Here is a 27,355-nt window from a genome sequence, read left to right as displayed (position 1 = left end):
TCTGCATCAAGCACAGCGTGAGGGTTTTTACCTGAATTATATAATATGCTTTCCACAATAAGTTTGAAGTGGCAGAAGTCATTATTGTTATTTACAAATGAGAAACATGGGGCTTGCAGAGGCTAAGTACCTTGAATAAGGTTGCACAGCTGAAAAAAGAGAGCTGAGATTTGCATTCTGAAGTTTAGTTCAGTTTAACATACATTTGCAGTATAACTACCATGTGCCGGGCTGATTTCTCAAGAAGCAAAGAGAAACTGTCCCTGACTCCAGCATAACAGAGATAAATTTTACTGGGACTTTCTTAGTTTCAAAACTGAGATTCTAACAGTTCCAGCTTGTGCTTTTCTGGTGTGTTTGGAGGACTGTGCGTGGGTTCTAAGTTACTGAGAATAGGACACTGGGGGAGGCAGTGGTAATTCTCTATGGTGTTGGGGAAAATGTGAGGATCTGTGGAAACAGAAGAGAGAGAATCAGTGGAACCAGTAGAAAAGGCATAGGTATCTAACCTCTGGAATCTTTTTTTTTTTTTTTATGTCTAGGAATTGGTATTCAATTCCAAAGAGAGCAAAGACTTGAACAAATAGGCCTTCCTATGGGATACAATTCCTACAGCATAACACGTTGGCTGGAGTCCTTCCACCATCATGGAGAAAGGCAGCATCTACAAACCAATGACATTCAATTAGCAGGAATGTGCAAATCACCCACCTTCCCTGTATCATGTGCTCACTTCAACTGTTATCCTTTTAGTTTGGTGGAACTAGCACAGGCTTTGGCTTCTGTTCTGGATCTGAAGCCTCATCCAATACCATACTCACTGTGTGGTCCCAGGTAAGTTGGTGAACCCCTGTGGAGACTGTTTTGTCATCTGGTGAATGGGAAACATAACACCTCCACAGTATTTCTGGGTGGCTAAATGAGATAATGTGTATAGAACACTTGCAAGAGATAGCCACGATCATTGGATCTTGTAGGTTCTCTGTATTAGAAGACTTTAGCCTGAACCCATAGCAATTTCCTTCATAGACTTTATCCGTTTATTGACTGCATATCCATCCAAATGCTGAGATATTATTTTCTTTCAATCCAGGCTGCTCATAAGTTCTCCTTCAATTTTATCTCTATACAGTAACACAGTATCAGGACATGGAAGAGAGGTTCCTTCATAGAACAACATAGCTTGGATCTGGCAGCAACCCCCACCATAAAGATAGCATAAGAAACATGAACCCATACTGGCACGATTGATTTCTCTTTTTCCTGAATGATGTGTGGAATTTTCCTAATTCCCCATGAAATTCCCTGATTGAGTTGGTGGCACCTAGAACATAATCAAACCTGGCTTTTCCTTCCTAATTCTATTGTAAATTTGTTCTACCTTTGTGAAAATCTATAACAGCCTGTAAGAGTGCCAAAAAATTAAAGTTGCATATTTATGCATATTGCTTAGCAGATTGGGAATACCAGTTCATTTTGACTAAAGATTCAGAGAATGTGTTCTACATTTATCATTCGGGTTACAACATCAGTACTCCTGATTACAAAGATATGCAGCAGAGACTTGTGACAGCAAGGATTCCAGTTAATCATCAGCTTGATTCAAGCACTTTCCTTGAGTGAATTTCCTCAGGGACATTTGGCCTGCATTTTGAGCTACTATCTCCTAGTTAACAGAATAATGGCTTTTATTTGATGTTGTGAATGTGTTCAAATTTGACTATAATTCAAAGCATTCTGTTATGAATAGCATATTAGATAGGGGCATATATATTACATTTTTTCCTTAATACTTAGGACAAGTAATTAAAGTGCCAAGCACTTTTAAACTAGAAATGTCCTACCAAACTTCTGTCTTCCTTTCTCCCCTGGTTCCTAATTATTCTTAATGTTTAATTATTTTAATATTTAACACTTAGATACTGTCAATTTCAACATAAAGCTTCCTTCAGCAAAACACCTTGATTCTATTATTCTCTAAGTTTCTTATATTTTATAATCTAAGAGTCTAAGCTCCCTGACCATATTTAAGCTCTCTGACTGATTTGTCTGAATACACAAAACCCCTGTGCTCTTTAGAAGAAATATGTTAACTTGGATGTGATCATCTATGACCATCATGCTACCCCAAGGCCACAGAACCAATATTAGCAATATCTACTGAGCACCTACCTGGAAAGAATTATGCTAATTGTGTTCTGAGAAGGAAGGACACATACCAAACAAAACAAAACACAATGGAAGGTAGCCTCGAGTGTGGTATGTGTGACAGAGACAATGATTCTTAGAGCTGGAGGTCTCTATGGCCACAGTAGTTTGAGCAGACCTGAAAGAGGAACTCCACACTGACCAGGAGTAAAGTGTGGAATGAACTAAGAGAAACAGCTAGCAAACACTGTGGCACCGAAGACTGTGTGTATCTGAGCCAGCTGTGGAGTCTGACAGATGGGAACTGACACCTGGCTGTGCCCCTTCTCTAACACTCTCACAGGATACCACTCAACCTCAGCTCACAACCTCATGCACAAGAGGGATGGATTCAATCTTGCAGTGGGTAGAAGGAATGGAAGACATTATGTAGAAGCACAACACATAGTAGGAACTCAATAGACAATGGCTAGTCTAAATAATAGTGATACAAATTAGAATTAGAATAAGCATAAAGGTAATGAGTAGGCTAGTGATTACCTAGAAATCAGCCAAGCTGTAATTAATTTAGCAGAACATCAAACTAAAAATAAAACAATTGGCAATTTGAATGCTGAGTGGATATTTCATAATATTAGACATTATTCATTTTTCTTATGATAATGGTCCTGTGGCTCTGTGTTTTTAATAAGCTCTTATCTTTTAGCAATAGATATTGTAATATTTATAGATGAAATGTTGTGATATTTGAAATTTGCTTCAAAATAATAAAAGAGAAGAAGAGGATGTAAGTATGTAGATGAAATCAAAATTGTCATGAGTTGATCATTTTTGAAGGTAGATAATGGGTGCATGCGGGTTCTGAAACTTTTTTCCCTATTATCACTGAGAATTGGGTTGTTTGTAATGAAAGGTAAAAAAAAAAAACAAAACAAAATGATGTACATCGGCAGAAGAACTCTTCAACAGATTTTTGGCAACTGGTAAAGCGTACTTAAATATACATACTATTTTTTCACTGAAATTCCATTAGCAAGTAAATAATGAATACATGTGTTTATCACAGCATTATTTATGTGCAAAAGTTGGGGCAATCTAACTTTCCAAAACAGGGGTGACTGGGTAGCTCAGTGGGTTAAGCAACTGCCTTCAGCTCAGGTCATGATCCCGGGGTCCTGGGATCTAGCCCTATTTAGGGCTCCCTGCTCATCAGGGAGTCTGCTTCTTCCTCTCCCTCTGCCCCTCCCCCTGCTCATGCTCACTCTGTCTCTATCACTTTCTCTCAAATAAATAAATAAAATCTTTTAAAAAAAGTAAAAAATAATAAAATTCCAAAACAATAATAAGAGCAAGCACTTAGTGAGACTTTATTTGCCAGGCATTAACCCAAGTGCTTTGTGAAATGCTCATTAAATGTTCACCACAACCCTCTGTGATGGATTTTTGAATTTTCTAATTCTATATATGGGAAAACCAAGAAATTGGGACGTGAGTTATACAAGTGGCATCATACACTGTAGAGTGTAGATGAGCCAGAATCTGAACTTAGGCAGATCAAGTGCAGAATGATGCCGCTATTGCTAAACTAAACTGCTCTACGGACAGAATGGGTTAAGTAAGCAGAGGCAATCCCATGAGTTGAAATATATTGCAACCATTAAAACTGATGAATTACATAGAAATGTCTGTAAAATGAAATAAAGAAAATTTAAGATATAGGGGCGCCTGGGTGGCTCAGTCATTAAGCATCTGACTTTGGCTCAGGGCATGATCCCGACATTCTGGGATTGAGCCCCGCATCGGGCTCCTCCTTGGTAGCCTGCTTCTTCCTCTCCCACACCCCCTGCTTGTGTCCCCTCTCTTGCTGGCTGTCTCTCTCTCTGTCAAATAAATAAAATCTTTAAAAAAAAAAGAAAAAAAAAGAAAATTTAAGATATAAAATGTAGAAATGAAATACAGAATTATTACAGCTATAGTAAGTACAAAGAAAAGAGCTAGAAGGAAATCAGATTTTCTTTTTAATGTTTGTCACTGAGTAATTAGATTTTTTCCTCAATTCCCAAATATATTTCCAAATAGAATTCCAAATACATTCTCTAAATTTTTAATTAGAAAAAAATAATAAATGACACCACTATGACAGATTCTTCATATAATGGTGGGGGTGGAGGTAGGCTAAAGACAAGTACACATTAATAAATGGTGTTAGAATAGCTGGATATCCATAGGCAAAAGAATGAAGCTGAACCCCTATTTCACACCATCTACAAAAATGAACTCAAACTGGATCAAAGACTAAATGTAAAAGCAAAACTATAAAATTCTTAGAAGAAACCATGGACATAAGTCTTCACGACCTTCAGTGAGGCAATGATTTGTTAGACATAATACCAAAAGCACAAGCAACAGAAAGAAAGCAATAAGAAGTGGATGTTATGAGAATTAAAACCTTTGTGCTTCACAAGATACTATCAAGAGAATGGAAAGGGGAGAAAATATTTTCAAAGCATATATATAATGTGAGAATTGTTATTCAAAATATGCAAAGAATTCCTACGACTAAACAATAGAAAGAAAAATAACCCAATCAAAAAAATGAGCAGAATCTTTAAATAAACATTTTCCTAAAGATGCAAAAATGTCCAATGTTATTAGTCATTAGTGAAATGCAAGTCAAAACCACAATAAGATACTATTTCACACATTTACAATAAGATGTCTTTTATCAAAAGGGTGGATAATAACAAGTGTTGGTGAGGATGTGGAGAAATTGGAATCCTTATAGTTTGTTGGTAAGAATGTAAAATGGAGCAGCCACTTTGAAAACAATTTGCCAGTATCCTCAAAAAGTTAAACATATAGTTACCATATGACCCAAGTAATCCCACTTCTAGATATATACCCAAGAGAACAGAAGAACATAAATCCACACAAAATATGTACCTGGATGTTAATAGCAGCATTATTTATAATAGCTAAAGTAATGGAAACATCCCAATGTCCATCAACTGATGAACGGCTGAAACAATTCCATGTAATGGAATAAAATACTCTTTGGAAATAAAAAAGGAACAAAATACTGAAAAGTGCTACAACATGGATGAACCTTGGAAACATTATGCTAAGTGAAAGAGACTAGACACTAAAAGGCCACATAGTGTATGATTCCATTTAAATGAAATATCCAGAATAGGTAAATCCCATAGTGACAGCAAGTATATCAGTTGTTTCCAGGGACAGAGGGGAGAGGTGAAGGAGGGGTAGGTACTAATGTGCATAAGATTCCTTTTTAGGGTGATGAAAATATTCTGAAATTAGATAATAGTGATGGTTGTGCAACTTTGTGAATATGCTAAAAATCATGGCATTATACAATTTAAAAGGGTGGATTTTAGGTATGAAAATTAAACCTCAATAACAAGAAAAAGAAACACATGCAAAACATAAAAACAAACAAACATGTTTGAATCCTATTACTATATTCCTATACTGAATGAAATTAGGGTTTTATATTTTTTTTAAAGATTTTTTTAAAATTTATTTGACAGAGAGAGACACAGCGAGAGAAGCAACACAAGCAGGAGTGGGAGAGGGAGAAGCAGGCTTCCCGCTGAGCAGGGAGACTGATGCAGGGCTTGATCCCAGGACCCTGGGATCGCGACCGGAGCCAAAGACAGACACTTAAGGACTGAGCCCTGAAATTAGGGTTTTAAAGAGAAAAAAGAAACCAAAAAATACTGGATGGGTCTCCAGCCCTGACATCTATTAGCAAGCCATTCAACCTCTGTGAACTTCAATGTTCTCAATATGTTAATATCTTCCCCACTAGGTTGGCCATAAGGAATGTATGTTGCGGTCAATAATTACTAGCTAATTGCATGATTATTATTATTTTGTACTGTAATCAGAAACAGAAAGTAGGTCAATGGATCATAGTTCTGGCCCAGGCATTGGTAATTTCACCCCATATATTTCTAGTATTTACTCCCCCTAAAATACACATGCCCTGGGAAGTTAACATGGAAGACTACCCCAATAGGGAGCGCCCTTGTTTAGGACCATCTCCTAGCTAGTGACTCTCATTTCCATTCCAAGCGACATTTCCCCCAGGCAACTGGCATGGCTAGAAGACTTGGTTTAAAGATTCATCCCACATATTTTGCAGTGACTGAATATGAAAGGAATCATTTCCTTAGATTTATGAGAAAAGGGAGAAAGTTTGAACTGTGAAATATGAAGCAAGCTGAAACGGCTAAGCACATATTTGTCTATTTTGCTTATAGATTGAAGTTACAAGCGAGGAGAGAGCACAAAAGTGGGGCTATTTCAACATGTGTTGCCCAAAGATACAATGGTATGGACAGAGGATAATTAACTGGTGTTGTTTCAGGAAAAAACAAAAGCCAATTAAAAATTAGGCTAAATTTAGAACAATATATCTATGAGATGTTTGAGCAATGTCCCTGGAGAAATGTAGAATCCCACTGATCTTTTTTTTTATTTTTTTTTTTTAATTTTTAATTTTTTCCAAACACAGGACTTGGGTATAGATCTTATAGAACAATGCTGGTATACCTTTGTGAGCAGGCCCAATAGTGTTTATTCTGTATTTGCTTCTTCTGGCCCTGTGGGGCCAGACTAAGGGTGGCATTTAAATTTTTTTAGGGGCAGTTATTCAGACACTTTCCCCAATGTGAAAATACAGTGGCACTTTGCTTACCTTAGCCCATGGTCAACACCTACAGGGATGGGACGACTTTATGTCAAGCTCCATGCAGGGCCGAACACGCTATTGGCCCTAAAATTTGTACCATTAATTTCCTCCCAAGGAGTATAATGATTCTCAACAATAATAAGCAAATAATTCAATCTAACTGTAGAGAAGGCCAGTGTAAATGATGAAGAACTCAAATTACAGAGTCTTTCACTGAGAACACTGGGTGCTCTTCTTCTGTCTATTGTTCTTAGGTTCCAACAGTAAATTGGACTAAATAAAGCATTGTTTGGTAGAGGTGTTTGGGAAATGTGTTTTAATGAATTGACAAGAATTATGTATAATTGCCATCATTGTTTGTATGTAAATGGTGTTTCAAAGTAATTAGAACATTTTATTTTAATAGTTTAAATGCTGTTCTTGAAACATTGTTTACATTATTTGCTCAAAAAACATTTTTTCCCCATCAATAAAATAAACTTTAAAATCCTGCAAAGATTGATAGGAGACCGAATCTTTTGCCCTTGTATTTGAGAAAATACTAAGTATTTATATTGAATAATACAATTTTATAGTTTGTGGAGTTATCTTGAATTTTTCTAGAGAATTTACACCATGACCACCACTCCTTTTTCTTTCTTTTCTTTTTTTTTTTAAGATTTTATTTATTTATTTTGACAGAGAGACAGCCAGTGAGAGAGGGAACACAGCAGGGGAGTGGGAGAGGAAGAAGCAGGCTCCCAGCGGAAGAGCCTGATGTGGGGCTCGATCCCGGAACGCCGGGATCACGCCCTGAGCTGAAGGCAGATGCTCAAGGACTGCGCTACCAAGGCGCCCCCACCACTCCTTTTTCAAGGTATACTTCAATCGTGGTTACTTTTGTCAATGCAATGAATTCATAAGATAAGAGAGGATGTAGAAAGACTCTGGGACAGGGATTTTTGATCCTTGTGTTCCATTCCCAGCCCCCTGATGAACTAAATGTGAATCTCCAGGCAGGGCTTTTAAAGCTTCAGACTCCACTCACATCATCTGCAGAATAGGGAGATTTTACTAGATGCATGGTATTGTTTCTACTGACTTACCTGTAAGTTCCCTATTGTAAAAATACTTTAAGATGACTCAAGCATCCCGAAGAGTCTTCCAGGGGAGTAGAATCTGTAATGCTGTGATTACATGCATGGGCTAAGGAAGTGGAACTGTACAGATTAGTGCATCCAGAAATGAAATGAAAGCCCATTTCTCCCAGTGTTGAGCTGTCCCCTCAGCCAAGGAGAGCATGTTTGAGGGGCTACACAGAGTCTTTAAACAGAGCAAAATTGAAGAAGATAAATGATTGCTTACGGACTGTCTAACGGCATGACTTGACCATGGCTTATAGGTACTGCAATACAGCCCGGGGGAAAAAGAGAGGTATCTACTGTACCTTTTTTGCAAAAGGGCCCTTCATATGGTGAATTGGTGCAATCACAGAAGTATCCACTGTACTTCTCCACACACTTGCCCCCATTGTGGCAGATGCTACCATAAGTGCTGCAATGACCCGGGCATCCAGGCCGGACTCCAGATGTGACCTTTGCCCTCTCCTCCAGGTCCAATTTCTGCCCATTCAAGTGTAAGGAGCGTATGCATCCTAGAAAGCCTTTCTGTCTTGATGATGTTCCCCCTAAACAGTGAAAAAGAAAAAGAAAAAAAAAAGTAAGACATCATACAGTTTAATTCTTTTAGATTTAATATTGACACTGCTAACAGTTAAGCACTGTTCTGTTGTCATGCTGTGTTGAACTTTTCCATTACAGTCTCCAGTGAGAATTAGGAATTCAAACAGCATGTGCAAAATGCATATCTTTCTGGGCTAGGAAACTCCTCACCCCTAACTCCAAAAAAAAAAAATAAAAATAAAAATAAAATAAAATAAAAAAAATGTGGTGCCTGGGTGTCTCAGTTGGTTGAGTGTCTGACTCTTGGTTTCTGCTCAGGTCATGATCTCAGGGTCCTGGAATGGAGCCCCATGTCTTTCTCCATGCTCAGCGGGGAGTCTGCTTGAGAATTCTCTCCCTCTACCCCTCCCCCTGCTCTCTCTTTCAAATAAATAAATAAATCTTTAAGAAGGAAGGAAGGAAGAAGGAAGGAAGGAAGGAAGGAAGGAAGGAAGGAAGGAAGGAAGGAAGGAAGGAAGGAAGAAGGGAGTAAGGAAGAAAGGAAGAAAGGAAGGAGGAAGGGAAGGAGGGAGGGAAGGAGGGAGAAAGAAAAGGCTATACTTCATGAGGAATCCTATACTTTATATGTTTAAGACAGAAACTTCAGAACACCACATTCCTTGCCAATGAAATAAAATGTGTCATGACATAGTCTATAGCGGACTTTTGTTTGAAGTAGAATGCTCAAGAAGGATTGTCCCTTCTGACAGAATTATAAGCAAGCTGTTAGGCACACTAACTTAGAAAACTGCAATAAGATTTGCATTGTTCAGGCAGTGCAATGCAAGCACTGAAAGGAGTCATACTCCATGTCACTAGCTGATTGGCCATGTTGACCACTGATCACCTCAGCCTTAGCTACTTGATCTGTAAAATAAAAATAAGTTTTAGTGTGTTTACAGTAAAGCTTAGTGAATAGAATACAGCACATATTCAATCATTACTCTTTGGTATACCCTTTCCTGAGCCCTTACAATAACTCAAACAAATAGGTTGTTTACATATATATATATATTTTTATATATATATATATGGAGAGAGAGAGAAATATCCTAGCACTTACCTCCAAATTGTTATTTGGAAGGCAAATTTGTCCTTCTGGATTACAGAACAGGATTCTAACCCAACTTTCTGCTGCAGGCACATCCTGCAGTTTTCAGAGAGATTCACCATGCTTGTTGCAAATTATCCAAGAATGGAGTAGACTCAAAGTGACAGAAGATGTTGTAACCATTGGAAATCCAGGTTTTGAGAGCACTCTTTAATTTGGGGGGGGGGGGATCTTTCTCTTTTATTAGATTAAAAATGACACAAAACCAGTAGGACCTGGGGGCGGGGGGAAGAAATATAGAAAAGGGCTGGACATAGCTCAGAACTGACAAAAGGGAGAAGCAGGGAGAGAAGGGGAAATATGAAGAGCCCCAAGTCAGGGCAGTAAAGAGGTTTCCATGGACTAAACATCTCCTTATTTGATGACAATTTTCTGTCTCAAGGCTCAGGGCCCAGAACCGGGGAAGAGCTAAGGAGGTAGTGGGCCAGTGCCCAGCGCAGAGGCAGTGGGCAGCAGTCTGTGGGCAGTGATATACTTCTTGTAGGTCTCATGGATGATCTTGAAGGCTCAAGCAGTGACACAGGTGATGTGTGTGACAGAGTTCCGGTACAGGGCTGGCCAATGGGTCACGGGGCAGACCTCTCGTACAAGGATCTTTGGGGCCGCCCTTGGGGAAACTATTCCTCAAATATTGCATCATCACTAAAAGTGATGAAGGTACAGGAACAGCCCGCTGGAAGGACGATGGGGCCAGTGCCAGCATGGGGAGTCAGTGCAGAAGCTGTGGGAGTAGGATCTAGTCCTTCCACATCCACATCCACATTCTCTTCTTTAGGGATTGGCTCCCCAGCAAGTGCCCAGGGCACTTCCACTTCTTGTGCACCTACTTCTTTTTGTCAGCCTCCAGCCTCTCGTACGTCTCCAGTGAACGTAAGCTAAGCTTCTCTGTGATCTTGGCCTCTCTGAGCAGCTCTTCCTGGGTCAGTGGCCACTCATGGTGGCGTCCCTTTTGCCACCACGAGTGGCCCTGCCTCTCTTGTACCCAAAGAAATGTCTGTCATTTATGCTTAGCTGTAGACTGACTCATGGACTTCTGACTGTCAGAGCCATCATCTTGTAGTTCTAGTGGCAGCAGTGTCTTCTCTTCTCGGGCCTTCTGAGAGCTACTGGCTGGAGTGCTGACCTTTCGAGGCCTCAAACTCTTGAGAGCCTCCTTATAAGCTTTGGTGACTACTCAGTGCTTCCTTCTTAGCTCTTCTGCTTCTCCATCACTGGATGGTTCATCCCCTTTGTAAATGTCAAAGTCAGAGACCAACTCATCCTCTGGGTCCCCTTGATACTCATTCTACTAGCCTAAACCTCTGATATCAGAAAAAAATATGCACTGAGAGACAAAAGCCAAGAAATTAAGCTAAATCCCATGAGCAGGTATTTGTTTGGTGCTCAGAATTATGGGAGATCCCAGAGAAGACACGGGTCCAGCCTGCCTTTAAGCGCACAAGTTCTAGTCCAGCTTCAACAGTGCGGGCTCAAGTCCACACACACAGATAAATGGAGGGCACCCTTAGATCTTCAATGTCTACAGTACTAACAGAGACAAAAACAACAGGGGCAGGATGGATTTGTCACTTATTTTCTGTATCTATCAACTCTCCTTTCTGAGCCTCATTCATTTCTAGCCCTACAACTCTATTAAATCTTGGTCTAGCAAATGACCAGATAAAAATATATTCCCACCAAGGTGGATACAGATGAGAATTCCAAATGTGTCATCTCAAACCAGGAATATAGATGTTAAACAAGAAACAAAGCAGTAAGTTAAAGAAATGAGTTAGGTAACCTAAACATTCCTGGCATCAGTCAGCCTAGCATTGTGGACAAGGAAATAACTGGAAATGGGTTTGGTGGGAGTATAGAGTGGGGCTGAAGGAGTATTGTGACCTCCTTGAATCACACCAGGTCTACAGACACATAAATATGTGTATGGCAGTCACTGGCTGCATCCACAGACAGACATGACACTCCAAAAGGATTAATCTACTCTTTTATTCTGAAATAATGCTGAAACTCTACTGTATTTTCAGGTCTGATAAGTGATACTCAAAAAGGCCAGGAGGTCAAACCCAAATTGCATTCTCCTGTCTGTCTCAATTTTAGTGAGTAAATCTCCTTTTAACCACAAGAAAAATCAATTATAAATACAATCAGATCATAAAGGAAGGTTCATTATTTCTTTCCCAGAGATTGTGCAGAATAAAGAGGGGAGGATTTATGTAGTAAAATGTTTTGTCTTGTTTTTTTCCCTTATTTTGCAGTCACTCCTTGAGGTAGATTTGAATAACTCTTCATATATCTTGTTAGTGGCATTTTTCTTCTAGCAGAGGTGGAGAATGCAAGATCTATTGCACATTTTCTCACGTGTGACTTAGTCAACAAGTTTATAAATGGAGATGAAAGTGGCTGGTGTGGTTTCTCTGGCAGAAATCCACTCCTCGAGGTTTGAGACATACCGAGTATGGAGAGAATGATCCAAAACAAGAGGATCATTTCACTCTGAGATGCTGACAAAACACATGACACAAAGAACTATGAACTAAATTGTGCAATGAACTAAATTTCAGTTTTCACCTGACTGATTTTCATGCGTTACAAAGGATAAAAACTAGAGTTCAGGCTCCTTTTTCTTTATGGAGATGTAATAGGTAGACTAAGAATAGAGTAATTCTGGAAAGATGTTCCTCGCCCACACACTCACACCCAGTCAGGTTGTTGGTGCTCTCCATTTTCTGACATTACTTGCTATACGTAGAGTTTTGTTGCATGTGTGAATCTTCTCTGAACCTTGGATACTCTACAGAGATGCAGCCACAATCTTCCCTCCCCCTTCTAGCTCACAATCCTTTCCACGCAACCCAGACCCTGTGGATTTGCTCTTCCAGATATCTCTGGCTCCATTTGCTGCTGCTGCTTCTTCTTCTTCTTCTTCTTCTTCTTCTTCTTCTTCTCCTCCTCCTCCTCCTCCTCCTCCTCCTCCTCCTCCTCCTTCATCTCCCTCTCCTCCTCCTCCTCTTCCTCCTCTGCTTCCTCCTTCTCCTTCTCCTTTTTATTCCAGTGTCGTTAACATACAGTGCCATCTGCTTCTTTATACACCAAGATCCATGGTCCTAGTACAATCTTCCTCACCTCAACTTGATTCCCTTCAACAACCTTCTAACTACTCTGTCTACACTCAGTCCTGACTCTTCTCATCCATTCACCACTTTGCAATCAGAAAAATCAACCAAATTTGAAAATTTGATTTTGCCATTCCTATTTAATGTTCTTCAGAGACTACTGATTGTCCTCATATTCAAGTTTAAATTCTGTTGCACAGATGATACAGTATGAAAGATCTGGCCTCCACTTATTTCTCCAGCTTCCTCCTCCCGCCTTCCCTTCTCTGACTTTAGTGCACCAGGACTTCTGAAATAGTAGTGGCTCCCCAGTGCCCTCTGGTCTGTCTTAACTTTGGATCTCTTCATGTAGTTCATATTTATGTAGTATGGTATCTGCCCCATGCATTCCACGGCTCACGGTACACTATCCCTGTGATTACAAACACACACCTACACTCATATACATACATATGTATCCCTTCCTCACATATCTTCTGCTTCCCAGTATTTAATTATTTTAATTTGATTTTAAATGAGAAATATTTTTAAAATCCTAATAAATCTTTGAAAAAATCAGATCTGTTAACAATGAATCTGCTTTCCTGCACAGCAAAGCTCAGCTGCAGCTGCACTGTGATCAGTTCTTTTAAGATAGGGACTCCAATACCAACTTGGCCACATTTTCCACCAGGACCACTTCATTCATTCATACTGCCTTCCTGGCCCTTGAAAGTATTTGGTTTTTCAGCTGCTACTCTAAGATACCTTTCTCTTTACTTGTCTGCATCTTGTCTAGAATTCACTAAAATGTTGGAGGAAGAACAACAAAACTGTAGCATCATCCTTAAAGCAGCTGAAAGTCATGTTTTTGAGGCTTGCATTTAATCTGAAAGCTGACAGAGAATCAGAACAATGCTTCTAATTTTAAAAAAATTACATCTCAAATCTACTTCTATGCTAGAAACTTTATCATTAACTCACTGAATACCCAAAAGGAAAGAATGTATTCTTCATATTATTCACATGACATAGTCGAGAAAACTTAGTGTCAGAGAGATTGCTTTGTCCAGAGTCAAGAATCAAACAGATTTTATATGGCAGAGCCAGTTGTCAAACTGTCATCTCTTGACCTTCAAAGCCTGCATACCTTAAAAGCTCTAAAATCCAAAAATGAATGATTTGATTAGACAACTTGAGTCAGTACTATAACTAAGTGATCCTTCTAGCTTCCTACCCTTATCTCTAACATCGTTTCTTCCAGTAAGTAATATACATGCATGCATTTATTCTCTTGACTTCAGCCTCACTCTTCTGGATAACCATCACCATTAGTTGGCTGGCCTAGCTAGAAGCAATTCTGCATGAGACTCTCCAGTTTGTCCTTGGTATCTAGCATGTTCATTATGATGATGTTTCCTTCGACTGAGTATGAATCAACTTGTAAAAATGTCACTATCATCATTCTAAGACTGTCTTGGAAAACCTGCATGTGTCAGCTTCACAAATGCTCATCACTTTCAGAAAAATATCTCAATTTTTTGTGGTCCTTGGCACCAAGTGCTAAAACCTCTATTTCTCTACTGGATGTCTGCTTTCTTTCCTCCACATGTTCAAGCAAAACTCCTCTGTTGAGGGCTCCTGATAGAACACTGAATGTGCCAGACGGGGCTCCTGATCCACAAAAATAATAACTTTCTTTTTTTTCTTTCTTCCTTTCTTGCTTGTTTTTTTGACCTTGACTTGGGAGTAGCTATTTTTTATATGAATTACAATAGCCAACTGAACTACAAGTGCATTTACCAACTAGATTCCAAATCCTAAAGTGGCAGCAGATTTGGCATATACATGATGAATAAATACAAATACACTAACCATCAGTTATCTTCTGATTTTATCCTGCCCCTCCCACTGACAGAGCCTTGGTACCAGAAGGAAATCCTAGCGGAAACTTTATTCTAAAATGTGATTTTCTTAAGAACAAGGCATGCATCTGGTTGAGTTTGGCCAGATATAGTGATTTCTTGGTCATAAACCAATAAACATACACCATTTAATAATACAGGTGAGACTAACTGGATGTTTAAAAAGAAAAATAATGATGTAACAGTCAATTTGAACTAAGAGCTTACTTCTTATAAAGCACCTTCCAAACACTGTGCTTCACAGACACTTTCTGATTTAATCCTCACTATAAATTACGGAACCTCAAATAAAACACTAATCCTCCTCAAAAACTGGGAAAGAGATTGTTAACTTAGAATCACTTAACAGCAGATTGAAAGTATTTCCTATTTGTTTGTTTGGTGGAAATGAATGCTGTGAAAAACTTTTCAAGAATAATTCAGTAATATGTATCAAGAGCCATGAAAATATTATTATCACTGGCCTTATTCTACCTTTTTAAAGAAAATTGCCAAAATGGAGCTGAGAGCATTGATTAAACCCAAAAATAATTAATTTTGCTCATACATAGTCATTACAAATACCTCATTATGTGCACAAATAGTATAATTGTCTACCTAGAAAATCCCCCCAAAATAATAATGACAAATTATTACAATAAAAATAAAAGTATATGGGGTGCCTGGGTGGCTCGGTCAGTTAAAGTATCTGCCTTTGGCTCAGGTCATGATCCCAGGGTTCTGAGATCCAGCCCTGCATCTGGCTCCCTGCTCAGTGGGGAGTCTGTTTCTCCCTCTCCCCCTGCTTATTCTCTCTCTCTCTGAAATAAATAAATAAAATCTCTTAAAAAATAAATTTATTGGGGTGCCTAGGTGGCTCAGTCAGTTAAGCAGCTGTCTTCAGCTTAGGTCATGATCCTGGGGTCCTGGGATCAAGCCCCTGCATCAGAACCCCCACTCTGCAGGGGGCCTCCTCTCCTTCTCCCTCTGCCTGCCGCTCCCCCTGTTGTTCTGTCAAATAAATAAATAAACAAATAAATAAATAAATAAATAAATAAATACATTAATTAAATAAAATAAAGGTATAAGAATGTGGATAGATATAAATATTGGCATACGAAATCAATCACGGTCCTATATAACAACAATAACCAACTGGGAAGTGGAATAGCTAGGAAAAAATCCTATTTAATAACAAAAGTAGCAAAACACCTGGAAGTTAACAAGATGTGCATATATGAAGGAAACAATACAATTTACCTTCACTTTTACCTTCACTCCTAAAGAATACCCAAGGAAGTAAAATATGTTTCTGTACGATCCAGTAATGTACAGCTAATTTCTTTAACACAATAAAATCCAACCAATAGTCCCTCAAAAATTATTTTCATAGAACATGAAAAGCTAATTCCACAAGAAGGGAAAATGATTGAGAATAGTTAATACAGTCTTAAAAAGAAAAGGAGTTGGGTGTGCACAGGGGCAAAACTTGTCCTACTCAGTATCAAAATATACCCTGTAAGTGTGATGTTGGTATAGTACTTGGGAAAAACAAAATTAATTAAATAAAACAGAAACCAGAAATTTCTGGGTTTTGTTTTTGTTTCTGTTTTTGCTTTTTAGTAAGCTCTACACCTGATGTGGGCCTGGAACCCATGACACCAAGAACAAGAGCTGTATGCTCTACTGAATGAGCCAGCCAGGCACCCCAAGAAACCAGACATTTCTATGAAATCTGGAAATAGACTCTTTATAGAGATTTTTTTTTTTTTACATTATAATATACATTGGAGTTCTAAGTAACTAGGAAAAAGAGGAACCATGAAATAAATAGAAATGAGAAAATATGATTTTGGAAAATAAATAAAATTACAATCTTACCTCAGAACCTTAAACAAATTCCAGATGCATTAAAGGCATAAAACAAACATAGCAACAAAATAGGCATAAACTGAAAATATTAGGTAAAACATTATATGGCAGTCTTAATATGCTATGTATATTGACATGCTATGGTTTCCATGGCATATTTGAGGTAAAAAAAGCAAACAAAAACAAATAAAAAACAGTGAGAAAGCTGTGGTAGAATACATATAATACATATAAATATATTGTTTATGTAAATATATCCACAAATAATAATATTGCACAGTGTTTCCTAAGGGTACCTAAATGTGTGTAAGAACTTGAACAATGCCTGGGAAATCTCATACAGTGCTAAGATTGGTTGCCTCTAACAAGAGTACTTGGAAGTATTATTGACTAATTTTCAGTGAGCATGTATTTGCATATTGATTGTATAATTTAAAATAATTTTTTTCATTTATTATGTATATTGTGTATAATGCTGTTTTCTCCTTTTTCTAAAAGTCATTTTAGAAATAATTTATTATCAAGTTTCAAATGAAACTCCTTGCTATAGAATTGTGTCTGTCTCTACAAGCCATTTATTAATCCATGTGGTATTTGGATATTAAGGAATACCTTTGACAGCATCAGCATATTTGTGTCTGGTGTGTGGGTCAGGGTGTGTAGGAGGTATCTATCCTGTTACTCAGATTTTCTGCAGAGATGCTTGCTTTTTGTTTTGTTTTGTTTTCAAGACTACTGGCCCAAAACAAACATTTGCTTTCTTTTTAACAGAATGGTGGCAGGCCACAACATTTCTGTGGAAATCCCCATTTGGTTATTATTTACAATTCAGGAGGAGGGGAAAGAAACAAGCAAGCACTTGAATTGTGTTTCTGATTTCCTTGCTAATGTGGAGCCATAGGGAACAGAGCCCACTGTAGTTCAAGGCGGCTGAATATTGCTTTGCATACCATTTGGAGAATAGTATGAATATCAAGATGATGGGGCAGAAAAGTACCCACAATCACAATTATGGGTCTAGAATAGACACGAGAGCCATTTTGATGCAACGATCATCTTCCAGCTTGCAAAGATGAGTGCCAACTCATGCTTCACTGTGCCCCCTTCCACCAAAGTTTTTGAAGATGAAAATCAGTATCAAAAACAGCTTTAAAGAAAAGTTACAAATGCTTCTGTTGATGAATGGATAAAGAAGATGTGGTCCATATGTACAATGGAATATTACTCAGCCATCAGAAAGGATGAATACCCGCCATTTGCATCGACATGGACGGGACTGGAGGAGATTATGCTAAGTGAAATAAGTCAAGCAGAGAAACACAATCATCATATGGTTTCACTCATATTTGGAACATAAGCAAGAGTACAGAGGACCATAGGGGAAGGGAGGGAAAACTGAACGGGAAGAAATCAAAAAGGGAGATGAACCATGAGAGACTCTGGACCCTGGGAAACAAACAGGGTTTCAGAGGGGAGGGTGATGGGGGATTGGGAGAGGTCAGTGATGGGTATTGAGGAGGGCATGTGTTGTGATGTGTACTGGGTGTTATACATAACTAATGAATCATGGAACACCACATCAAGAACTAATGAAGTACTGTATGGTGACTAACAAAACAGAATAAAAAAAAAAAAAGAGTAGCGATTATTGCCCTTCTTGCAAGAGCAACTGGGTGAGAAATACTATATGAGCCAGGTCATTACTGGAATCAGCTGGAGCACCTACATTCTTTCCAGCTGGCTTCCTGGCCAAGACATTGTCCTATTAGCATCAATGTCTGGATTTCCCATAAGCTTGGGCCCCTGACAATCATGGGTTAGTTTCCTCCAGCATGGCCCTACTGAGAACAGATAGTGTCCCCGAAGCTAAAGTGCAGACTCATTCAAAGAAACACAGATTTAAAGTAAAAGTTCTATAATTATAAGCTTTAAGGATTTTCCCTAATATTTCCCCTGGCCCAGAGTGATTTTATGGGTGATACCAAGACACCCTAAAATATATTTTTTAAAAAGGCTGCAATTCACTAAATTGGATAGCAGCATTTTAGCAGGTCTGGGGCACCAGTTCTCACTGTCCAATCTTTTAACATTGTCATGACACGTTGATGCATTTCTGTAGCAATCACTTTGGAGCTTTTTCTTACCCCAAGCGTCCTTTGGGGAAGTGATAGCTGCAGTGTGACTAGGGACACACCATCAAGTGTGAGAAGCAACTCTCTCTTGTCAGAAAAAAAAAGAAGAAGAAGAAGAAGAAGAAGAGCTGAAACTTGGAAATAAAGCAAAAAACATGGATGATATTTATCCAGTAGTGATGCAAATAATTTTTTTCCAGTAAAGCAGATAACTCCAAAGATGGCCTGTTGAACAACACTTTCATGAGGGATAGACTGGAAGCTGCCTCTAGGTTAGACTTGAGAGTGGCACCCCTTTAGCCCTGCTCACCCCCCTTGGATATGCACCCCCATACCATATCCTAAGGGACCTGGCTTAAAACCTCTCCTTCCCATTCAAATCCTATACTTCTTAAATAGCAAATGGATCTTACTCATTTTCATGCTCCTGTTGCCTACCCTACGGCTGATAAAACAAAGTATGTTCAGAAAATATTTGTTAAATGAATTATGTCCAAAAAACTAGTGAGAGAAGAGAGGACAGACACAGTGGCAAATGGAGGGACAGGTTCAGACACTTTTCAGTGTTTCCTCCCCAATCTGGCAAAATGGTGCATAATCTGTTATGAAAAACTTATTGGTCCTTGGAGTTATTTGGACATGTAAAGAAGAGAGGATAAAGCTGATACTTGAAAGAACAAAAAATAAACTTTGTTTTAAAAAATACTTCAATAAAAAAAAACTGAAAATTATTCCAATTAAAAAAAAAGCAAAACTTGTTTGGCTTTTTGCTGCTGCCTCACTGGCAGCACAGGCTAAGAGAAGGGAAGTCACTGAAGGTTAGGATTGCTCCACAAATGGGTGTTGGATGTGGACGGCTTTCAGTTTATTTCATGAAACTTACAGTACCATTGAATCACAAATGGGGAGACTGGCCTGGGCACCTTCTCTGATCTGATAGGATTTGCCATAAATAAGCCCATCTTCACCCACCAGAGCACAGGGAAAACAAACAGGAGCAACCACAAAGGGAATCCAGTGAGCACACCTTAGAGCAAGCTTGTGCATACCATGTAACAATCTGAAAATGGGGGTTTGAAAATTGCTTTTGCTTTGAAAGCTAGTTGCTAAGACAACGGCCGTTGTCGTTCCCTTTTATCAAGGCCCTACCTCTGCTTTTGAGGCATTCACACATCAGATACACTACCACATGGGGACACTTTTGCTGATTTTCCAAAAGAAGGGATAAAACCCAGTGTGAGGCAGGATCCCTCCCCTGGGAACTATTGTTCTAACTGAATGTGTCCTTTAAATGTCAAATGTCATAAATTTCAAGGTAAAGCAGTGCCTCGTTATCCCCCTGGGGTGGGGGCACAAATAATTTCCCATTTAAAATGATATTTTGCTTGCAACTCCTATTTAATAACTCTTGATAGAGATTTTCAAGTAGGAGAAAAATGTTCATTTAATCTTTGCAACTGACTTATGAAATATTGATTATTAAGCCCAGTGGGCAGATGGAATAACTGAGGCTCAGAAAAGGTAAATGATTTAAAATAAAGCCAGTATTAAAAGGGCCAACATTTGGAACTTTGCATCCAATCATCTTCAATAATTGATTATACATTTACTGAATTCAAAATATATCAGAAAAACTGCACCAGGCGTAAAGATGTAAAGATAAATTAGACACTATGTCTGCCGATAAGGAAACCACTAGAGGGGAGAGAGGCAATAACCAGATCATTATAACGCGGTGTGATGGGTATGATCACAGGTAGAGGGTGGAGTGGGAGTACACTCCTCTATGAGAAGAAAGTTCATCAATCATCAGAAAGTTATGTCATTAATGAAGAAGAGTCTGTCAGGTAGATCAGGGGTAAGGCGCCCATCCTACTTTGAGAGAGAAGACCATTAAAAAGGTATGAATTAAAACAATGCAAACACAACTCTAATGAATCCATTAGCTTTAAAGAGTATTTTGGAGAAGAAAGGGGGAGGAAGGGCTATTTCATGGCTAATCCTAAAGAGAAATGAAGAATAAATTTTGTTTAAGAGATTACTGTGATTTTAAAAAAAATTGTGTGTGTGTGTGTGTGTGTGTATGTGTGTGTGTGTGTGTGTGTGTGTGTGTGTTTTACAAGAAATCTATATGATTCTAGCTCAGGTTGGGCTCTCCAGCAAGCAGGCTGTGCAGCAAGAGGTGTGTTAGGGATGTCCTTGGGAACTACACCTGTAGATGGGAGAAGAGGAAAGCAGGAGGGGCAGGGAAGGCAATAGCAGCAGTGCATATTTAAGGACAGTCTAGAACAACCCCACAGAGAGCACTAGAGCTAGAAAAAACCCAGGAGGGTTGTACCTCCTTTGGCCAAAATGGCTAAACCTTTATACCCTCAATTCAAATGGTCATTGTTGACACCCTTGTAAAGGATGTGAATCTGTCCAGGTGTTTCTCTGCAGCTGAGACACTCCCTGAAGGGGCAGACACATGAAGACTCTCTGCTAACAGACTTCCCATGGCAGGAAAACAAGTCCTTCTTGACGGGGGACCTGAGTAGCACATTCCCATGTCTACCGTGGGTTCCTAAGCCTCTCTCTAAACCATAAATAGGTCCTGAGACGACCCTCGCAGTTTAACCTGGTGCATGGATGATGGAGGAAGCTGAATCAAAACGCGGCACTTCTCACCTTGTCTACAAAATCGCCTTCTACACAAGTGACTTTGAAGCCAAATCCCTTCCTTGTTGGATGAGAAGGAACTTGGTAACAACATGCGAACTGAGTGTAAATCTGCCAGTAACGCTTTGCAGAGGATTGTGATTACATTTTCTTCCCCTTCATCACTCTGCTCAAGGGCTTTCTCACCTCCTTCTCTGAATCCTCAGCTATGTCGACAAAGCCTTGGAGAAATTGAAACAGGTTCACTCAGCTGCAGATAGGGTCCCAGCGTCTGCATTTCCTTGCTGAGTCTGCTTTTTTCCAACCTGGAATTTCCCGGATTGTTAATGCTCAATGGAAAAAACAGAAACAACTTCTCAGCTCCCTTCTGTCCCTCAGATCAGGTTCTTGAATGTGCAGGGAATACTGATTATATTTTCCAGAAAAGCCTGGATTTACTTTCTTATTTCATGATTACCACCCCAGCTCATGTAAATGACACTGCCCTAATTTTTTCTTTATTGAGTTATAAATGTTGATGACTGTCAGTGCCATAAGGGCTTCTAGACCTGTTGGGTTTTGTGTAGTCTAAATCAGAGGTCTTCTTCCCGTGGGTTTGCTTGAGAAAATGATGCCATACTGTACCCTCCTTTAAAAAAGACAGTATGACTTGTGGTATGTTTTACCAACAGCAATCAATCAATCAAACCAAACAAGAAAACTTTACATTCTCCTTCAATTAGCCATTATCAATCCAATGCAGACCAGCATATGATGAAATGAGCTTCATTTAAACCAGAAGGGGTTGCAGATAAACATTTCAAAAAAGTTTCTGGACAACTGGGGGGCAGAAAACACTAAAAATGGGCTATTGGAATGGGTTAAATGCCTTCAACTCCGTACATCTTAAAGAAGAAACAAAATTTTGCAGAAGGGGGTGATTTAATCATTCACTTCTCTGAATATAAAAATAGAACCAATGTTCTTTCAAAACACTTTCAAGATGTAAGGGTGTGATTTGGTGGAACAGTGGTGTTGGGGAAGGAAAATGTATGGGGAAGCAGGTAGTTCTGCATCGTTTTTGGTTTTTGTTTTGTTTTGTTTTCCATCATAGAATTTTTTATTGAGTGGACACTGGATGTTCCTCAAGGTACTTGGTCCGCAGCAATGAAGCACAGCGTTTCCGGAACTTGCCTGCTGCCGTTCTGAGGTCTTTTACCAACTTCTTAAGCTCGTCACAACAATTTCTTATATTTAACTATTAATGGGGAACATCAGAAATCGCATATTCAATTTTTTTACTAAGAAAAATAATTCAAATATATTTGACGTATGACTTACCTTTGAAAAAATAAACACTTTTGCTAATTAGATGTTATCATCAGAAATTTATATGATGTTTGAAAAGACGATTCCTTTCCTTTTTGTTTCCCCACTGATGTAATGTTAAGTAACATCTTCTATTCACTATGGCTTTTATAATAAATATGCTAAAAGGTGATTTTTCAGTTACTTTTTAATGTGAAAAGGATACATACCCCCTCCTGTACTTTGAGACACATTATATCTTCTCAAATAGAAAATTCTGCTGGCCTGCATCAGGAAAGTCATCCTCCTGAGTCATTCACAAGGATAAATATAAGTAACTATTCACATACAGACTCTCTGGTCGCTCCTATGTATGGCCGCATTTTGCCACAGAGTACTTATTTATGCAGTTCCAGAGCTCAAAGTTACTGTGTGTGCACTATCCCTGACTGGCTTCACCACTGACCCCACTAAGTTTGGCATGCTCCACCTGAAAATAGAAATAATAGTTCCCTACCAGCATGGAGCCAAGAGCAGCATTTTTAGGGATCTCTTTGAACTTTATGATTTATCAAGAATCATATTGTTCTCTTTCATAGTCTAGTATTTTTCCCAAGAAGCTGTAAAATGGGAGCGACTTCAGTTTACTCTGACAAGGTAAACAGCTAAGCCAAAAGCAACAAGAAAAAACAGAAAAACCAAACCAAAACAAAACCAAAACACAAGCCCATGGGGGAAAAAAATTAGAATAAGAATAAGAAAGAAGGCTGTAAAATCATGTGAAAATGAGACTCACAGGCCCACATATTTACAAAATATCTATAATTGCAGCCAATTTGAAAGATGCAATTCAGATTTGGAGAGAATGAGGATAAGGATGATTGTCCTTCCTAACATAAACATGGAGACTGCAGATCCTTGGATCCTAAGAGATCAGTTACCAGACTCTCCTTTTCCATTTTGCAGGTAAAGACAATGAGTATTCAGAGGCTAGGTGTTTTTTAACCAGTGTCTCATGACCTGTTGGCTCTTGACCTGGAATATACACACATGTCTCCCCATTTCACTTTTCAGCAATGGGTGCTAGTTCTTGGATTCCTCTTGCCTCATCTGCACACTGACTGGCACGTTCGTAGGGAACAGCAAACTGGAGGGGTAATACCTCCAAGAGTTTCAATGGTAAGACTATTACATGCTTGCATCATACATTTCAGAATCTATGTGTTATAAAGTTTCTCCTACTCTGTTAAAAAAAAAAAAGCGTGACCAGTAGGATGACATGGTTGCAAATGTTCCTAACTATCATGGTGATAAAAGTCTGAAGATAAAAACATTGATTCTGGGGATCCAGCATGCATTGACTCATGTATGAGCGCTTCAACTTGTCACATTTCAATGACAGGGGCAGTGTGAAGAGGTACATCCTGTACTATAAAATTGAACCTGTTTCTGGTACTCAGGAAGCACTCAGGAGCACACATCAACACCAGCAATTACAATGCTGAATGATGCTCTGTTTTGATTGAAAGATCCTTTAGCAGCTAAAGGTATCCAGACAGGCATATCCAAATGCATATTTAAATACTGCTACCTTCAATCTATCCTTGGGAAGAAGTACACACCCAATGATATCTTTTTCTGCCTAGCAAATATAAATATCCAGTGTCTCTAAATTTCTGAATGATAGGGAATGTAATTCTTCATTTTGGCTGCTAGAGCTAAATAGAGGGTTTTGGTTTTGGGTTTGGGTTTTGGTTTTGGGCCACTGAATTATATAAAATGGAAATACTAGGACTTCAGCATTTTTGGCCCCCTGACATTTCTAAATGAGTGTATTGCTGAACACTAAACAACAGAATTCAAACCAACAGACTAAAATGACCTCCAACAGCATGTTTTTTTCTTCTTCAAGTACATTAAGACAAATTCAATAAAGCAGAGTAACATCTGAGATGGAACTTATTGGAGAGAAACATAACAGAAGCAGGTGCTCTCACCGCAGCTGACCTTGGCTCTAGCTCGAGCAAGATATGTCCTCCAGACCCATCGACATGCTCCTACAACTCACTGCATTTGTGATCAATTTAACTGAAACACTGAAGATAAAAAACCTGCCATGAAACACAGCTGTGACTTTTCCCTTTTGACTTGCACAAAGTTTATCACATATTCAGGCCATATGATAATTTTATAACGACATGAAATGTGCATGAAGGATAAAAAATATGATTCCATCTTTATATACACCTTTCCAGCAGGAAGATTCATAAGTACTGCCTGAAGATAAATTAAACTTTGGCATGGAACATAATTTATGAAAATTGCAAACTACTTGAATTGATTTCACCAAAAAGACATTAAATCTTGATGACTAGCAAACTTCTTCAGAGAAATGAAATGTGATGTTTAAATAGAATTAAAACAGCAATATAAATTTTCAAAAATATTTTAAGAGTAAGTCATATCACTCATGTAGGTTATTAATTAAGTAAATGCCTTATAATCATAAAAATGCTTTTAATCACTTATATCATAGTTTCTGCTAGATAGGTAAAACATGACAGATGAAGAAAGAAATATGATTCCTCTTGAGAAGAGAAAATATGACATATTCCGTTACTCTTTTTTTCTTTTAGCTGGTATGACTGCTTTTGTCAGAGTTAAAAGTTGCACCAACCCAATTTAAAGAAAACTTGTAAGAAACCCCCATTGATTGCTGATGGCATTTCATTACTAGTAGTAAAGCTCTGTAGTGTGAGAGTTGGCAAAACAAATAAATAAGGAAAGAAAATTAAATCTGGGTTGACTGGAGAAGTTTGGACCTTACTTATATCACTGTTCTAAACATCTGAAATTCAAGTTTTATGTAAGAACAGCTTCTTAGCTTTGATAATATTACATGGCCCTAATATTTACAGCTATATTTTGTACTTTAAAGATTTACAAGCCCTGCTCAATCTACTTTCAAAAAAATCCTTTCTAAATTATAGCTATGAGGCTGACCTTTCCTACCTGAACTCATGTGGCTAAATTCTCTTCCTCTCTCTTGCTGTCTCTAGGTCTCTCTCTTTCTTACACACACACACACACACACACACACACACACACACACACACAAACACACAAACACACAGGCATGCACAGGTCTTTGAAAAGCAGTGTCATTACACAATTTAAATTCCCATCATCCAACAAGGTGCCTGACTTGTTTTCAGTGCTTAGTGACTATTTATGGAATGAATGAATGAATGGACTTAGTAAGTGACATTTGAAACTTTCTGGTCCCCACTATAAGCAGTGGTGGTCAGTTCAGATGAAAAACTTGTCTAAATAAAGGCTGATTCTGAGTCTCAGGAGGAACTGCCCAATAAAGGGATGTCAGCTCGGGAACCAGGCCTGCTTTTCCATGCATATGTAAGGCAGCCACCTGAATTATGTGATTTCAGGGAGCATCAAAGAAGCCTGTGGAAAACAGTAGTTCCCTCCCCCACCATATGACTAGTGACAAATCCCTTTGAGATGCTGTAACATATTTTATTGCATAGTTATCAATAATTATCAGGAGTTAGGTATCACTAAGAAGGGTGAAGGGTGGCTCACAGACTTAGAGACAACACCTACTAAGGTGTAAATAGCTGATATATTCTTTTCCTACAAGTAGAATTTTGACTATAAGAATGAAAAATAATAGGGGTCCTCACACATCTGAAGATAATATGTACAAGGAGAAAAGAGGCAAAGAGTCTGAGACTACCTCAAAATTTGCCAAGGGGTGGCATAATCTCTTCTTGTTATGGCTAATGAAGCAAGAATGGGAGATTTTTTTTTTGAAAGATTTTATTTATTTATTTATTTATTTGTCAGAGAGAGAGCAGAAGCAGGGGGAGTGGCAGGCAGAGGGAGAAGGAGACTCCCCGCTGAGCTGGGAGCCTGATGAAGGACTAGATCCCAGGACCCTGGGTCATGACCTAAGCTGAAAGTAGATGCTTAACCAACTGCACCACCCAGCACCAATAGAAGAAGAATTTGTAAAATCAAATTTATAATTATAAATGCTTTATGACATATTTTAACCACCCCTCAGGTCTGAAACAAAATCATAATTTCCCTGGGACTGGTCACACAGAAGTCTTGTAAGGTGTTAGCGCAGAGGGGACTCAAGATGTCCCTTACCTACAAACAGCTGGCTGTTCAGCTGCAATCGGAAATGGCCTTCTTCCGAGGTCTCCCTGGTCATCCTTGGGAGGCTGTCCACCTGGAGTGAAGTTTCCTTGAGGTTCCTCTCAGCCCGGATGTAATGCCATTGGTTGTCATTCAGAAGAGAAGGAGAGTGAACTATGAGCTCTACAGGGCCATTCCCAACATCGATGGCAAAAGTGATCTCAGACGGAGCTGAAACCAACAAGGGAAACAGGTAGGAAGATAAGGGAAGGTGTCAGTCAGTGCATTGAGATCACAAGCATGCCCTTTATGAATGGTATAAATGACTACAAGTCACTATGAGGTAAGGAGGCCTTCAGTTGAAATCTCTGCAGTATTAAAATTACCAATTAGTTGTGAAAATTACCAAATACTAAGTCCTAAGCTCTTTTTTGGCCCAGTTAGTACTCGTTGTGAGAATTCAAGAAATAGGATAGGGGCCGGGGCCACAGATGCTGATCTGATAAACATGCATTGGTGCCAAGGCTCTGGGTTTTCTGGGTCTCTTTTGGCTTCAGTTGTGTCTTCATGGATATC

At 38.8% G+C, this 27,355-nt stretch overlaps 1 protein-coding gene and 1 pseudogene across 2 annotated transcripts in view; both read right to left on the bottom strand.

The window, feature by feature from the left end:
• CNTNAP5 (contactin associated protein family member 5) overlaps nt 1-27,355 on the bottom strand; it is a 772,957-nt gene that overhangs the window by 95,475 nt on the left and 650,127 nt on the right. For both annotated transcript variants that reach the window (XM_040619104.1, XM_008686098.2), the window contains exons 17-18: nt 26,792-27,010; nt 8,289-8,528 (exon numbers count right to left, since the gene is read on the bottom strand). In XM_040619104.1, coding sequence (XP_040475038.1) covers nt 8,289-8,528; nt 26,792-27,010 — 459 coding nt within the window. The remainder of the gene's footprint in view (nt 1-8,288; nt 8,529-26,791; nt 27,011-27,355) is intronic.
• On the bottom strand, nt 9,862-13,474 carry LOC103658601 (annotated as a pseudogene).

The sequence above is a fragment of the Ursus maritimus genome, unplaced genomic scaffold (genome assembly GCF_017311325.1).
Source record: "Ursus maritimus isolate PB19 unplaced genomic scaffold, ASM1731132v1 scaffold_1, whole genome shotgun sequence".
Taxonomy (NCBI): domain Eukaryota; kingdom Metazoa; phylum Chordata; class Mammalia; order Carnivora; family Ursidae; genus Ursus; species Ursus maritimus.
The sequence above is the reverse complement of the archived record's forward strand: the minus strand, read 5'-3'. Positions and strand labels throughout refer to the sequence as shown.